The sequence below is a fragment of the Fulmarus glacialis genome, unplaced genomic scaffold, assembly GCF_000690835.1.
Source record: "Fulmarus glacialis isolate BGI_N327 unplaced genomic scaffold, ASM69083v1 scaffold20729, whole genome shotgun sequence".
In the NCBI taxonomy this organism is placed as follows: domain Eukaryota; kingdom Metazoa; phylum Chordata; class Aves; order Procellariiformes; family Procellariidae; genus Fulmarus; species Fulmarus glacialis.
Window position 1 is genome coordinate 6,463 of NW_009232852.1, and position 13,753 is coordinate 20,215.

Consider the following 13,753-nt stretch of genomic DNA (forward strand, 5'->3'; position numbering starts at 1 on the left):
TAAAAAAAAGAAGTTCCTGGGATGGGGGTGGCATATCTACAGGGAAGGACCCTGCGAAGGAGGGGCAGACCACAATAGGGGGCTGGAGGGAGCCCGAGGTTTCATTTTGCAGCCTGAAATGGGAGTCCATGTCCGGTCACTAGCCTCCAAGAACTGTTGCCAACTCTGTCTCTGCACCGTGGAGGTCTCCGTCTTCTCCTGGTCTCCCTCACTTCCCAGCTACCAGTCTCATGTCTGCTCTGCTGCAGCAACCGCCGGCACTGCCACCGCCCCCTCCTCCTTGGCGGGGGGCTCCATGTAGATCGGTGTCACCGATGAGGGCTTCTTAGACCTGCCGGTGAGGAGGCTGGATGGGAGCAGGCAGGGGTGGTTGTCTCCCCCTCAGGACCCCAACTCCCAACAGCCCTGCCTGCCTCCCTGCCATGATCTCCTTCCCACTGGGACATCCTCCAGTCCTGGGCATGTATCCTGTCCTCCCTCCCACCACAATGATTCAGAAGAGAGGTAGCATGCCCCAGGATTGGGCTGGGACAGAAGCAGACGATGCAGTGCCCCAGGCAGGGGACAATGCCATGAGAATGGCAGGGGGAATTACCCAGGTTGCTGTGCCCCCGATACTCACGAGTAGGGGGAGGCAGGGACCCCCACCACGAGGAAGTGGTTCTTCTTGCGGAAGAGCCGCCACAGCCCCTTGTGGTTCCCGCGGACGTCCAGGTCCCAGATGTGGAGGCACTAGGATGGTGGGGAAGGAGGAAGAGGCATCAGAGCCTAAGGACAGACACCAGAGCCAGGTGTCCCCTGGAGAGGGAAGAGCCACCACCCCTGCCCTCATCGAGACACAGCAGAGAGAGGATGGCCCCTTGATCAGGCCAGCACCCCTCCAGCCACCATCAGTGAGAGAAGAGAGGCAACCCGCTCCCATTCCTGCCTCAGGACAGCGGGTTTGACCATCACCTTCAGGCAAGCAATGGAATCATCCAGACAAGCTCAGACCCTGGGCTCGCACACAGGGAGGTCGTAAGACTTATCTCCACTTAGAGCCAAGCATCTACCCTGGATGACCCAGTGCCTCTGTAAACACCAAAAGCTTAACTACCACCCAAGGGCAGCAAGAACCCATTTGCTGAGCTGCATCCAAGGCCACGGACAAACCCAAGAACAACAGCCAGATGTTTCCCAGAGATGCCAAGATCTGTGTAGGGGCAAGGATGGGCCATGTCAGGAGCCTCACCTTGGCAAGCTGAGTCCAGGTGGTGAAATCTGCTTCCTGCTCCATTCTGATGAACATGACGTAGACCCTGCCCTCAGTGTCAGGCACAAAGGAGTCCTCACAGGGGTTCTTGCTGTGGTCCAAGACCTCAGCCTCACTGTGGAAACAGAACAGGGAGTGAGAGGGGACCCCACCTCCTCCCTGTTCCTACTGCAGGGTACTTCAGACAGGCAAGCAGTGGCTGGGGCTACTAGGGCCACCTCCACCCTTTCTTCTGTCCTGGTTGGTTCACCCAGTGTGCCCTGAGGTCTCCCAACCTCCCTGCAGGCACTTACCCCAGGAGCCGATGAATTTCAGTCTCGTAGGCATCCTTCCTCAAGCTGTTGGAGGAGGAAAGAGCACAGAGATCAGGGCAGAGTCAGACAGTTTGATAAGCAGGGATCATCCCAAGATGATCCAAACTTAAGACTGCCCCAGTGTAATACAAAAAGGCAGGCTGGAGCCAATGAATGGAGAGCAGGGACTGCCACATATCCTGGAGGATGTGGCAGCAAAAACATGACCCTTCAACATGTCCACCAGGAGCACAGGTGGTGCTCACAAAAACCACCGCAAGGATTTCCCAGCAGAGGCCACTGTGCTGGGGCTGGAGGTTATGGCTGTTGTTCCAGAAGGAAGGGAGACGTCCTCAGCACAAGGGGACAAGGGTCAGGTCAAGCAACTGTTTTATGCAGACCTCATTCTGACCAGCACTCACCTCTCCACATTTTTAAGCTGGACATTCGGAACTGTGTTGAACTTGTGCTTCTTGAAATAGGCTTCCTGGGAAGATGAGAGAGAGGAAGGAAGGAAAATGGGGTTCAGTCAGGAGTCAGCAATACTTGGTCACCTCAAGCATCCCCCTTACCTGGAAAGGTGGCTGAGTCAGAGCTCAGCACCAGGATGGGGCTTGGGGGCTGAGGGAGGTCACTCACGTGAAAGTAGCCGTTCATGTTGAGCCCCACGATGCCGAAGTGGTAGGAGCGTGAGATGTCAGGGATGATGCACTCCCGGCCCTTCCGCTGCTCGGGCATCCGCATCCACATGTCCCAGTCCCAGAGCTGGGGAGGGGAAACTGCCACTCACACTCAAGTTTGGGGACATTATTTGGTAGTGTGGCCATCCAGGGACCTTTCTGGCTGCCCTACACCAGCTCTAGCCCCTTTGGCCCCAGCCCGCCTGGGCTGTTCCAGCCAGCTCTGTGGCTGGTTACATGGTCCTCAAGTTACTGTCTGTCCCAAATCCATTATGCTTGGGCATCCTTCCCAGTGGAAGCTCAGGGAGAGCCACGGCCTCCAAGATCTGTACCCACAGGGACTGGGTGATGATCAGGGACTGCTATGGGCAGAGATGGGGGTGCAGAAGACAGGGTCCCTCTAGGGTACTCACCTTCTCAGGGGTTGGCCACTTTGGCTCCAGCTCGTCCTTGTACAGGCTCTTCCGGAGCACCCAGCCCAGGCCTGGCATGGTCTCCACACGGTACAGGAGGGAGGGGTCCTCCGCTGTGTGCTCATAGCCCTGCGATGTTAAGGGGAGCATTCAGCACCCTGAATGCACCCCTACCCTGTCAAAATAGGAGGCATCTTGCTCCACAGAGACTCCCAGCATGGGGAGCAGGGGACAGCCACTGGGAAGCACATGGCAGGGACAGGATGGTGATTTGCAGAGGCACTTCTGAACAGTTCAGGGCTGGGGAGACAGACCCACCTAGAATGATGATGGGGGGACACCCCGCTTTACAGACAGAACTAGGACCCCAGCCTGACATGGGAGCAACACAGTGCAGAGGTGTCCCTACTGCACCGTCCTCCCTGACCCACCTGGTCATTCCAAGCCGAGATGCAGTACAGGCTCTCGTCCTCCTCCAAAAGGTGTATTGACTGGCTCAGAAAGCTGGGGGAAGAGTTGTCCAGTCCTTGGTCAAACATCCTCAGGTCAAACCCCAGGCAAACCAAGGCAAATTCTCCGCAAAGGGACAAGCCACCCCCTACTGCTGGGACTGTCTCTTGGGCTGAGATGGCTGATGTTGGCATGAGATCAGAGGAGGAGCACCCAAACAAGCTAAGCTGCATCTCACTATGGGGAGGGGACAATATTGTCTCCTGCTCCATCAGGGTCCCTCCTCCTTATGAGAGAATTGGAACCCTGGTAGATGCTGCCCCTGTCCTCTTGCCATGGGACAGTTCTAACCGTGTGTGTACAGAATAGATCAGTGTCCCCAAAAACCAAACCAGGAAGAGATCCCAGACCTCGAAGTCATCCTGCACTGAGTGCCAGGACAGTGGACTCAAGGCTCTCTGCAGGCAGAGCTCAGTTATGGCTGTTACCCAGGGTCTGTTCAACCTTGGATAGGTGAGGTACAGCATGGCAGGGATCTGGCCTCTCCGGAGCAGCCAGAGAGCTTCTAGGAGATGCCCCACCCAAACAGCTCAGGGACCCACAGCTTTACCTGAAGAAGTCAACAGAAATGTCAAGGTCCTCCTCCAGAACCACGGCGAATTTAGCATCCTGTGGGGCAAGGAGAGATGTCAGAAGGATAGGACCAGGACAGAGCAGAGACAGCAAGCAGCGTCCCCTGCCTGTGCTGTTCCCTGCCCCACAGGACCAATTCCAGCCCCCTTAAGATGGGGGTCACAGATGCCACTCTCCCAGGGAAACCCTGCGCTGTCTTGCTCCCATGGGCAAGCAGCTAGACAGGGTGCAAGCAGAGGTCTCACTCACCGGGAAGAGGTTGAAGGTCGCAGTCAGACTGGCTTTGTAGTGCTACAAGACAAGACAGATCGTTGCCTATGTTAGCATCAATCCCCGGGCCACAGGGAGGGGTAGCCTGGCACAGATGCAGGGCTAAGCCTGCCTCCCTCAAATGCTCTCCCAGGTCCCAGGAAATAACTCTCCCAGGATTTGGGAAAGGTCTCTCACCTGAGAAACTCTGGCATTTTTAATGCTGATGGGAGTGTGCTGGATTCCTGAGAGGCCAAACAGCTCCACAACATCCATCGGCTCCTGCAATGGAAAGGTACAAAGCTCATCAAATGTGTGGGTCTGGATACATTCTCCCCACCCTCCAACAGTGTCAGCTCTCTGGGACAACAAGAAAATGACTGTGGGATCCCTTGCATGTGGCTGTCCTCTTGGGGGAAAGTGAGGCTCAAAATGATGCTGTGCTGTAGACCCCACAGCAAGGAACTCGCCAAACCCTCTTGGCCCTTCAGCCCTTAAGTATCGCCGTAAGTTTCTGTTAGCCCTGCTAGTTTGCAGTTGTATGCAGGAATATCTGAGAAGCTCAAATCCCCAGTCCCCCATGGACAGTGCAGAAAGAAAACAGGTATAGCCAGGAACACCTACTAGCTGCTTAATGTCAAGACCACAATCAACTTCATTTTCTCTCACAGTTGCCAAGAAAGAGACCTCTCTGACCAAACACTGGGGTCAGAAGTAATCCATATTTGGGCTGACATATCTCTGCCCCAAAAAGGCCCCACCAAGTCCCTCTCCATCCCCTTACTTCCATCCCACCTCCTAGCCACAAAAGAAAGAAGGAGCTCCCATTGCACCAACCGTTCCCCCTTCCCCTGATATCCACCATGGCAGCACAAGCATCCAGGCTGCCCCCTCGTAGCTGAGGGATGCTGCTCCAGTTGCCATGGCAATGGATGCTGCTATCTTTAACCACTCTGATGTGCTGCAGTAAGAGCCGGCATAAACAAACCAGCTCGCCCAGCCCCACAACCTGGCAGCAGTGGGAGAGGCCTGGAAGTGAATGAGCCTGTTCCCTTCCCCACCTCCATCACAAGGCAACGAGACAATACTTCATGGGCTGCTGCAGAGATGAGGGCTAGAAAGCTCCTGAGACCTACTAGGATGTCAAAGGCCTGTCCCAAAGCACATCCTGCTGCCAGAGAGCCAGGACGTGCAGTGGGACCCTCTAGGGCTTTATAAGGTTTTGCTGACAGCAAGGTCTTTGCCCTCTAAAGGGCCAGCTCTCCTCTACCTGGCCATAGCTTTCACGAGCCTTGTGAAAACAGATCTTTTTGGGTCTCTTCACCTCTTACTGAGAGTGGACAGGCACAGCTGGACTGGTTTGTTCTCCTTCATGCAAGGGAGCTGGACAGGCGGTGTTACACCCAGGCTGGCAATACTCATCCAACAAGAAAGGGGGATGGGGAGAGCCCAGCATGACCACCTCATTCCTGCACACCAGCCTCTTTCTGATGTGGAGATATAAGATCTGGGCTTTGGGAAAGGCCAAGGCAGCTTTATCCACACCCATGGCTTGGCTAAGCTGACTGACTTTGCGTAGGAGCAGGTGAGGAGCAGTGTGACCCCCAGCAGGACGAAGGGTGAAGGGGCTCATAGCCTGCCACCCACCAAGGACTGGGCCAGCACCACATACTCTCGGCTGGGGAACCCAGAACCTGGCTACAGGGACTTCTGGGAGTGGTCTCACCTCGTAGTACCCATCGATGAAGACTGTGATCATCTGTGGATTGACGCCCTGAGCCGACAGCAAGGAGCGCAGCATCCTGGGGAGAGATTGAGGGGCCTGAGTGCACAGTGTGCCCAGGCTGCTCAGCAGAGGGGCATGGATCCCTTGGGGTGGGGGAAAGGGTGCATGGTAAGGGAACAGGACCTACTGCCCTTGGGCTCTTCCTTTTCCCATGGCCAAGGACCCTGGGATCTGTCCAAGCAGGTCTGCCCGCCTTGCTCACGCAACCCCAGGAGGAGGCTGGATCCTGCCAGCAGGACGCAGGGGAGGGCTTGGGCCATGTCCGGTCTTGTGGCACAGAGCAGAGAAGCCGTGTCCCCTGGAAGTGCTTACCTGTACAGGTAGTTGGGGCGGTTCCCTGCAATAACAGCTACAGGCACATCGAAGACTTTATTGTCCTTGAGCTGGAAGAGAAAAATGTGTGTAAGTGGGGCTGGGGGAGGCCATGCCAACATAAATGATTCTATGATTCTATGCCACTGAGAGCAGGACCCAAGGGGTAGGGATCGGCCCTGCTGGTAAACAGGGCTGCACAGTCCTACCCCTTGGCTCAGGACCACACCGACCAACTAGGACTCCACTCAGCGCTGCTAGAGACCCTGCCAGCTTTCCCCTTTCACCCCACCTCAGACACAGCTCCCAAATCCCAACTTGCATCCACCCAGACACGTTCGTCCAAATCCTTCAGCACTGTGCCAAGGACAGCCCAAAGGCCATGATAGCTTCTCCAAATATAGACTCTGCTGCTTACACTGATGTCCCTAGAGCCATGGTAACCCGGCAGCTCAGGGCAGACATAGGGCAAGGGAACTCCCCTTCCCCAGCATGACCTGACCATATGTATTCACCTTACCTTTGCCAGGGTTAAGAGCTTGCCCAGGGGCAGTTTTCACCACCCAGCTAGAGCTTAAGGACAGGGCTCTGCATCTGAGCTGCAAACACACCTGGTCCAGCCCAGCCCTCCCTCCTGGAGCCTTCCCTGAATACTCTGCCGCTGTACTCACGGGATCAGGGTTGAACTCAATGGGTGTGGGGTCTTTGCAGCTGCAGACACTGCCGTAACCTTCTACTTTGCTGCAGAACCTCTTCCGGCGGCGGGTCAGCTCTGCGTCGGGCCAAGGCACCAAGGAGAAAAAAGACTGCTCATCCTCATGGCCTTACCTTGTGCGCTCCAGGCTGCACTGCCACATGGACGGCTCTCCCTGCGCTCAGCCATCACCAAGCCAGTCCTTACTACTATGAACAAGCAACACTTTTGGATGCCAGATATAATCACAGGAGCCATTCAGAAGCCATCCCCACCATATGGCCTCTCTGAGCAGCAATGGGCCATGTTCAAGGCCAACAGTCAGAAAAGACTGGACCAGGCCTGGTTTGGAGAGGTGACAAATGGCCAGACCATGTCCCCACTTCCCCATCCTCACCTTTCTCAACAACCATGCCTGGAATTGCCATGGAAGCAGGAAGAAGGGAAGCTGGCCCCATTTTAAAAGTTACCATCTCCATTTCAAACAGCCTTAAATCCATCCTGGAATGTTGCTAACAGACACACAGCTTTGACTCAAAAACAAGAGCAGCAGGCAGACATGTCCCAGAGATACCTGGCATCGCAGAGCAGATCTTACTTCCTACCTTCCACAGATGTCAGATGAACTTCTGTCTTCAGCAGTACAGGGTCACCCCATGTCGAGAGGGCGGGCGACTTGGTGTGCTTCTCCCCATATACTTCCCCTGGAGCAGGGACACAGGGTCAGGACTGTCTGGAAGGGCCCATCCCCGCTGTGTCAAGGCATGACGAGGGGCTGTAGCTCAGAGTGGCAGCTTGGCACCTTCTCCTCATCGGCCTCTGGCGAGCTGCTGAAGGGACGAGCTCTGCCTCCATCCCCTCTCTCACCCCCAGGAACAGAGTTGCCTGCTCTCTGCGACTTGTTCCCTGCTCATACAGCGTGTTGGGGATGGGCTGGGTTTCTCTTCCCCGGCTTCTCCCCAAAAAGGGGGCCATGAACCCTCTCCCAGCCTGTGCTAGACTCACCTCCCTTCTTCCCCACAAATGTCCACATATCTCTCCAGCTCAGGAATGGCGCAGCTTGGCTCCCCAAGCTTTTCAGGACATTCTTGGCTGTGTCCTTGAGGTGAAAGGAGCCTTCATCCTGGAACAAAACAGAACAACCCTGCAGCTGAGGTCTGACTCCCGATGTAGACAAGGAAAAGTCTCCTGTCAATACCAAAGAGGTACAGGGCCCACTCCTACCCTTGAACCAGCTGAGCCAGACACCTTCAAGAGCAGGTTCCTACAGTCTCTGTGCCACTAAACCTGCCAGTGGCTTCACCATGACGCACAGGGAGGTCAAAGGAGTCACAGACTCCTGTTTCCTCGAGACCAAATTGTTTTCAAGCAGGGCCATGTGTTCAGCAACACTTCACACAGCTAAACCCAAAACCTTGAAGAAGCACAGTGCTGCTCGCACAGCAGCCCAGAGCCAACACAGTTCACAGTGCCACCCCTAAAGCCTGGAACTGGGACCCAGAAGGGGCCCACCACATCCTTCTGTTTCCTCATGTCCATTCTCCACCTAACCTCTTGTTCCTTGCTGCAGGCTCTGACACATCTGGTTTTTGCTCTCCTGCCTTGCTGGGCACACAGCAGTATCTGCAGTAACAAGGGGGAACGAGAGGACAAGGGAGGGGATCCAGCCAGGGAGGCATAGCCCAGTGGGGATGTGACATTTAGCCCTGGGAATGCCTGATGACATTCAGGAGACAACTGCCCAGATGAGCTTTAGGGTGTCCTGACTCAAGGTGACTCTTTCTTTTCACACTAAGGTCACATACCTTAATGGTGAAGATCAGGATCCGGCCCCGGGCAACCATGTTGAGGAAGAGTACCATGGCTTCATCTTCATGGGGAGAATATGTGTCAAAGACCCTCTTGGCCATCACATGACCCTGTTGGTATTTAAACGTCAGATGCATCTTAGATGCTATACAGCCAGGACACGCAGAATTATGGAAATCTATCCTGGAAGCTTCAGTCCCTGAACAACATGACGAGTTACTTTTCTGGTATGTCAGGGAGTTAGCCCCCAGGCAAATTCAGCCCTCGCGCCTTCATGCATGACATGAAGTGCATTGAGGTCCATGGGACAGCATTACCCAACCTCACAACTCCTCTCCTGCCTGCTCCCCAAGGACAGCTAGGCAAGCACAAGAGAAACGCTGCAGGGACCCTCTGGGTGACCATGTTGTGCTCTGGAAACCACAGGCAAACAAGCAATCAGGGACTTCTCTCCTGGCTGCCCTTTGCCTCATGCACCCAACAGTTAAAGAGCAAGGACAAACACTGCCCAGTAAGAAAGACAAATGCAGACACGTGGGATGCTTTACCGTAGCCTGATTTAAGACGATAATGTGGATCCCTCTTCCCTGCTCCCGAGCCTCATCTTCCAGGACCTGCAAGTGGAGAAGCGATGAGAACCATATACCAAGACCTCTTATTCCCTTATTCCCTGCCCATTCAGCACAGCAGAGCCCCCAGACAAGGGGTAAGTCTCTCTCCTGTGACATTTTGGCTTTGCTTATGCCAGAGTAGAAGGGACAACAGCTCCACAGTCCTCTAGGCAGGAGGGGGATCCACTCCTGACCTTCTTGCCAGCCACTGAAGTGCTCTCACCACCCACTGCTTGAGGCTTCACCCATCAGCTCCATCCATCTTCTGCTCACAGGGACAGACAGCACCCGTCACTTACTGTCGTCCCATCCACAGCTACGTAGACCTTCGACCGGCTGGAGTACACCTCGACATCCAAGACCTTCTTGTTGCTGACAGGGTGCCTAGGGACCTCCACATTCAGCATCTCATCATCTACAGGGGAGAAACACCCAGTCTCAACAGCCAGGGCACCCCTGGCTTGTCCCTGCTTGGTGCTAGCCCAGCCAAGCCTCCAGAAGGTCATGCCCACCAGGTATCCCAGCCCAACAAGCCATGGGTCAGAATCTACAGGGATGGCAGGTAAGAAAAATCCAAAATGGCAACAGATCTGGCCCCAGCTATCCCCACACAGACCTCTGCAGCCAAACATGCTGAAGCCTTGGAATGGGAACAGCCTTTTCTATTCATTTTTGTTAAACCCACATGCACAGACCCGTCTTTCATGCTGTAGCTGGTCACAAGTTTGCCCTGACTTAAAGAAATTACTTCCCTCCCTCCAGTTTCCTTGCTTTCAAAGAAATGCAAGATGCTGCCCCTCACCGTAGTCCTGTGCAGACTCCTCTTCCTCCTCATAAGCAGCTCTCCTGGTGTCCAAGATCAGCTTGATGTTCACAATTACAGTCACAAGCAGGAAAAGGACAGCACCCGTCTGTAACGCAGGACGCTTTGCATTAGCAACTTGTAAGTAACAACCCCAAGATCAGGCCACCTCCTTGGCAGAGGCTGCAGGGCACCCCAAGATCTTGAAAGGGATCATAAGCATCTGTTATTTCCCCTGCTTTCTTCTGGAGGAAGGCAAAGAGAAAGAAATTCAGATGACTGAGTTTTAGGGTGATGTGCTTTCATCAGCTGAAGAGCACCGATTTCTTGATACGTGAGAATTAACCCACTTCCAACGTATCCCTGCTTCCAGATCTGTGAGCAGATTCCTGCTAAAATATTGCATCAAGGTTGAGGGTCTCTGCAGGCAAAGAGTTTGCTAATTCAGAGTAACAGCTCCCACGGTAAGCTTAACTTCTGCCTCTCCTGTAGCATCACTACTCTCATCTCTCCCTCTGCAACCAGAGGATGTATTCAGGGTATTCAGAGGGAGGGGAGATGCTGTGCGACTAAAGCAAGGCAAAGGGAAGAAGCTGAGGTTTGACTTCAGGAAACTGCACCGAGCCACAGGCTGCAGAGAACAGCCCGCAGCCTTACTGTCTGCAGCAAACTTCAAGGCAAGCCGCGTGGATGCCAACGCAGAGGGCTATGGGAAGGTCCAGGGGCTATGGAGGAGTCCACGGGAACCCCTGATGTGACCATCACCATTGCCCATGGCCTTGTTGCTCCCAGACCAAAAGGAGGGGTAAAAGACTACAACATTTCTACAAGCACCTGTATTTACTTAAATGCATCTTGCTCCTCTCTTCCTCAATTTCAGTCTTTTTCCTGGTATTTGGACCCAGCGTAAAGGAGAAACTACTCCATGCTAAAACGGCCTTTTCTGAGACACAGCCACACAGGAAGACTTGGACCACAAACATCCCATTGAGAAATAATCCATTTGCAGGTATAAGCTGCAAAAGCACGTCTGGCCATGGCCAAGAGGATAGTCTTAGAGCTGCAATGCTGGCCTGGGATGCAGGATTGAAAGACAAGACCTCAGCTGAAGGAATTTGTCTTTACTTGACCCAGGGAGCTTTGTAACCCAGGGCCCAGGTGCTTCTTCATGGTGGAACGGTGACAGCAGCATGTGGCGGCCATGGGGCTCTGCACAGGGACAAAGTCCCTGCCCAGCAGCTACAGCCCTGCCTCAGGTCTGAGGAACGGCTCTAGCAGGGAGCCCAAAAGCTGCCCTGGACAGTCATGCAGCGAGGGAAGGCTTTGCCATTGGATTTAGGACAGTCATGCAGCGAGGGAAGGCTTTGCCATTGGATTTAAGACACAAAGCCCTGAGCAGCCATTACCCCCAAAGCTAACACTGCTGCAGGGCTTCACCACCACCCTCCACCGAGGGTCCATCCAGCTCACAGCAGAGCCACCGCAGAGGCCCAAATCTGACTGCTATGTGCTGCTGACAGATTCATCCCATGGCCCAAAAGCTCTGGCGCCTTGGCCCAGCCATGCTTTGGACGTACCAGATGGTTTCCAGTTTCAGCCATAAAAGCTCAGGGTCATACTAACCTCCCTGAGGCATCCCAAGAATCAGTGTGGAGATGTCACAGCAACCAAGGGAGAGGAGGGGAGAGGTTGGTGGAGGCTGCTCATAGCCTGGTCCTCCCGCAAGGGATGCTAAGACAGGTCTTGGGTGGTTTTGAGACTCTTCCTTTGCCCCTCAACTCCCCAACAGCTTGCTTCCTAAAAATCTGTGCCTTTTTCAGCTCTAGGACCCTTGATTCTCTGAGGTCTGGTATGGGGTTGAGATCACACACAGGCCTGCCCTTGGTGAGAGGCACTAAAAGGATCCCCGCCCTACCTGGCCAGCTACTCCCTCAAAGGTATGTGTTGCTGCTATCTCTGCCAACAGCAAAACTGGTTCAAGAAGTAACTGAGGAAGATGGAAAAACAGCAATAAGACAAGAGAGCGACAGGTAGACAACGTGATAACATAAACATCACTATGGCATTTTGGCTTGTTGATTTGCTGTTGACTCAGGATTATGAGCACCTTTTGGGATCTGCGCACAGAAAACTTTTGATTAGGCAAGAACAAAGCCTTGGGCTCGCAGCGAGGAGCAGGCTGTGCCTGGTGGCCAGCAGCAAGGCCACCTTACCAACCTGCCCAGGCCTCCCACCCTGGACAGTACTGGTGACATGGGGGAGCAGCCCCGCCGCCCAGGAACGGGGCAGCACCAAGCAGGACCAGCAGCCAGGTCTAGCAAGGCTGGCTCAGTCAGAGCTGCTGAAAGAGGCCCAGCTGCTGTAGACCCGGCTATGCCATAGCTGCAGCCCTAGTTTAGATATTTTAAGCTCAATTTTCATCTGTGTTTTAAACCCCAGCAGTGCCATGAAGGAGACGACAGCAGACAGGCTCTAGCCCGTTGTCCCCAGCACGATGAGCAATGCCTGCCAGAACGACCAGGCCCGTTCCCAAGCACCCCAGGAGACGCAGGACTGAGCAGTCTCCTTCCCCAGGAAGCCCTCGTGAGCCCTCGTCCTCCCAGGCACACACAAAACCCTGCCCTGCTCCCTCCCACAGAAACCAACTGCCAGATTTCACTGAGCTCTGCTCATCTCAGGAATGGCCCCTTTTCTGCAGCTCGCTGCCATGGGGCCAAGCCCTCCCTGTCTTTACACCCCCAGACACCCCCCAGGCTGCTGGCTCTGCTGAGGATTAGCCATTTTACAGCACAAGTGACCAAGCCTGCGGCTTTCCCAGACACCAGCTGCCTCTGGGGTATGAGATCCCATTACTCAGCCCTATTTTCTCTGTCCACCTGTTGTGCATTATACCAGGCTTGGTTTGCAAACCAAATGCAGCAGGGATGGTCTCCCACTGCAGGCACAGCCCTGCTGCACTCGGCACGGGTCCCAAACCAGGAGGGGAGGAATCGGTCAGGTTTCTAGCTGAAACCCTCCCAAGGACACCTGGATAATTTTATCTCCTGCCATAGCCACCCAACAGGTCCATTTGCAGCTGGAAGCAGCTGTTAGACAGGGCAGACCCTTCCACACATGAGCACAAAGCCACTGGAGGTAGATTTTTGGGGGACAAGTTATGCTTCTCCAGCACGTTAGATCACCCAGGACTGCCAGCAGACCCACCTCCGCCCACGCAGCTGCTCCATAAGCTCGTAAACCCTATAGATTATCCTCCCTAATCCACCGCAGGCCTGCGGGTGACTCACCTGGCAAAGCTTCCGCAGCGCACGCTGGTTCATCAGCTTGTACTTCCAGGCAAGGTACCAGCTCCGCTTCTTGTGAGGCTTGACGGCGGGGTTGGGTTTCCACTCGTCCATAGTCACAGGGGCTGGCACAGAGGCCGCCGCGTGGGGTAGGGGTCAGGACGCGCTCTGCTCCGCTCTCGTGTCCATCGGGGCTCCCTGCCAGGACAGGACAGGCGCAGGGTGAGGGAGGTGAGTGCCTTCAAACCCTCTCCCCAGCAAAGACGGGGGCTGGCACAAGCAGTGGCCACGAGTGGGACTCATGTACCGCAAGCAGAAGCCCCACGGGGCCTCCCTGCCTGCCAGCACCCCCAGCCCCACAGGGAGCGATCCAGGAGGCCAGGCTTCGCTAGAGGACTGTAAGCAGGGTGACGGGAAGCCCTTGAACCCACGGGCCAGCGAGGACCTCTGCTCCAGGCCAGCACCTTAGCGAGGCCGCTGCAGTG

At 54.9% G+C, this 13,753-nt stretch overlaps 1 protein-coding gene across 1 annotated transcript; it reads right to left on the minus strand.

Annotated features, from left to right (window-relative positions):
• Nucleotides 1-228: 228 nt before the first annotated feature.
• On the minus strand, nt 229-13,466 carry POMGNT1 (protein O-linked mannose N-acetylglucosaminyltransferase 1 (beta 1,2-)). The gene is made up of 21 exons (XM_009585116.1): nt 13,272-13,466; nt 9,985-10,093; nt 9,482-9,597; nt 9,120-9,185; nt 8,568-8,681; nt 7,768-7,885; nt 7,368-7,466; nt 6,740-6,891; nt 6,069-6,139; nt 5,697-5,772; nt 4,169-4,252; nt 3,971-4,012; nt 3,699-3,757; nt 3,070-3,142; nt 2,639-2,767; nt 2,185-2,310; nt 1,968-2,032; nt 1,546-1,590; nt 1,232-1,367; nt 623-732; nt 229-331 (listed from the first exon to the last, which is right to left on the minus strand). Exons 1-21 carry the CDS (start codon nt 13,380-13,382, stop codon nt 229-231), a joined length of 2,004 nt encoding a protein of 667 aa, XP_009583411.1. The 5' UTR covers nt 13,383-13,466.
• Nucleotides 13,467-13,753: the final 287 nt, after the last annotated feature.

Excerpts from the sequence above, each read along its gene's own strand:
- POMGNT1 (XM_009585116.1), bottom strand. The coding sequence starts at position 13,382 with ATGGACGAGTGGAAACCCAACCCCGCCGTCAAGCCTCACAAGAAGCGG. Across the intron at positions 9,186-9,481 it reads TAGCTGTGGATGGGACGACA|GTCCTGGAAGATGAGGCTCG; the intron begins GTAAGTGACGGG and ends CTCCACTTGCAG. Across the intron at positions 3,143-3,698 it reads ATTTCTGTTGACTTCTTCAG|CTTTCTGAGCCAGTCAATAC; the intron begins GTAAAGCTGTGG and ends CTCTTCCCCCAG.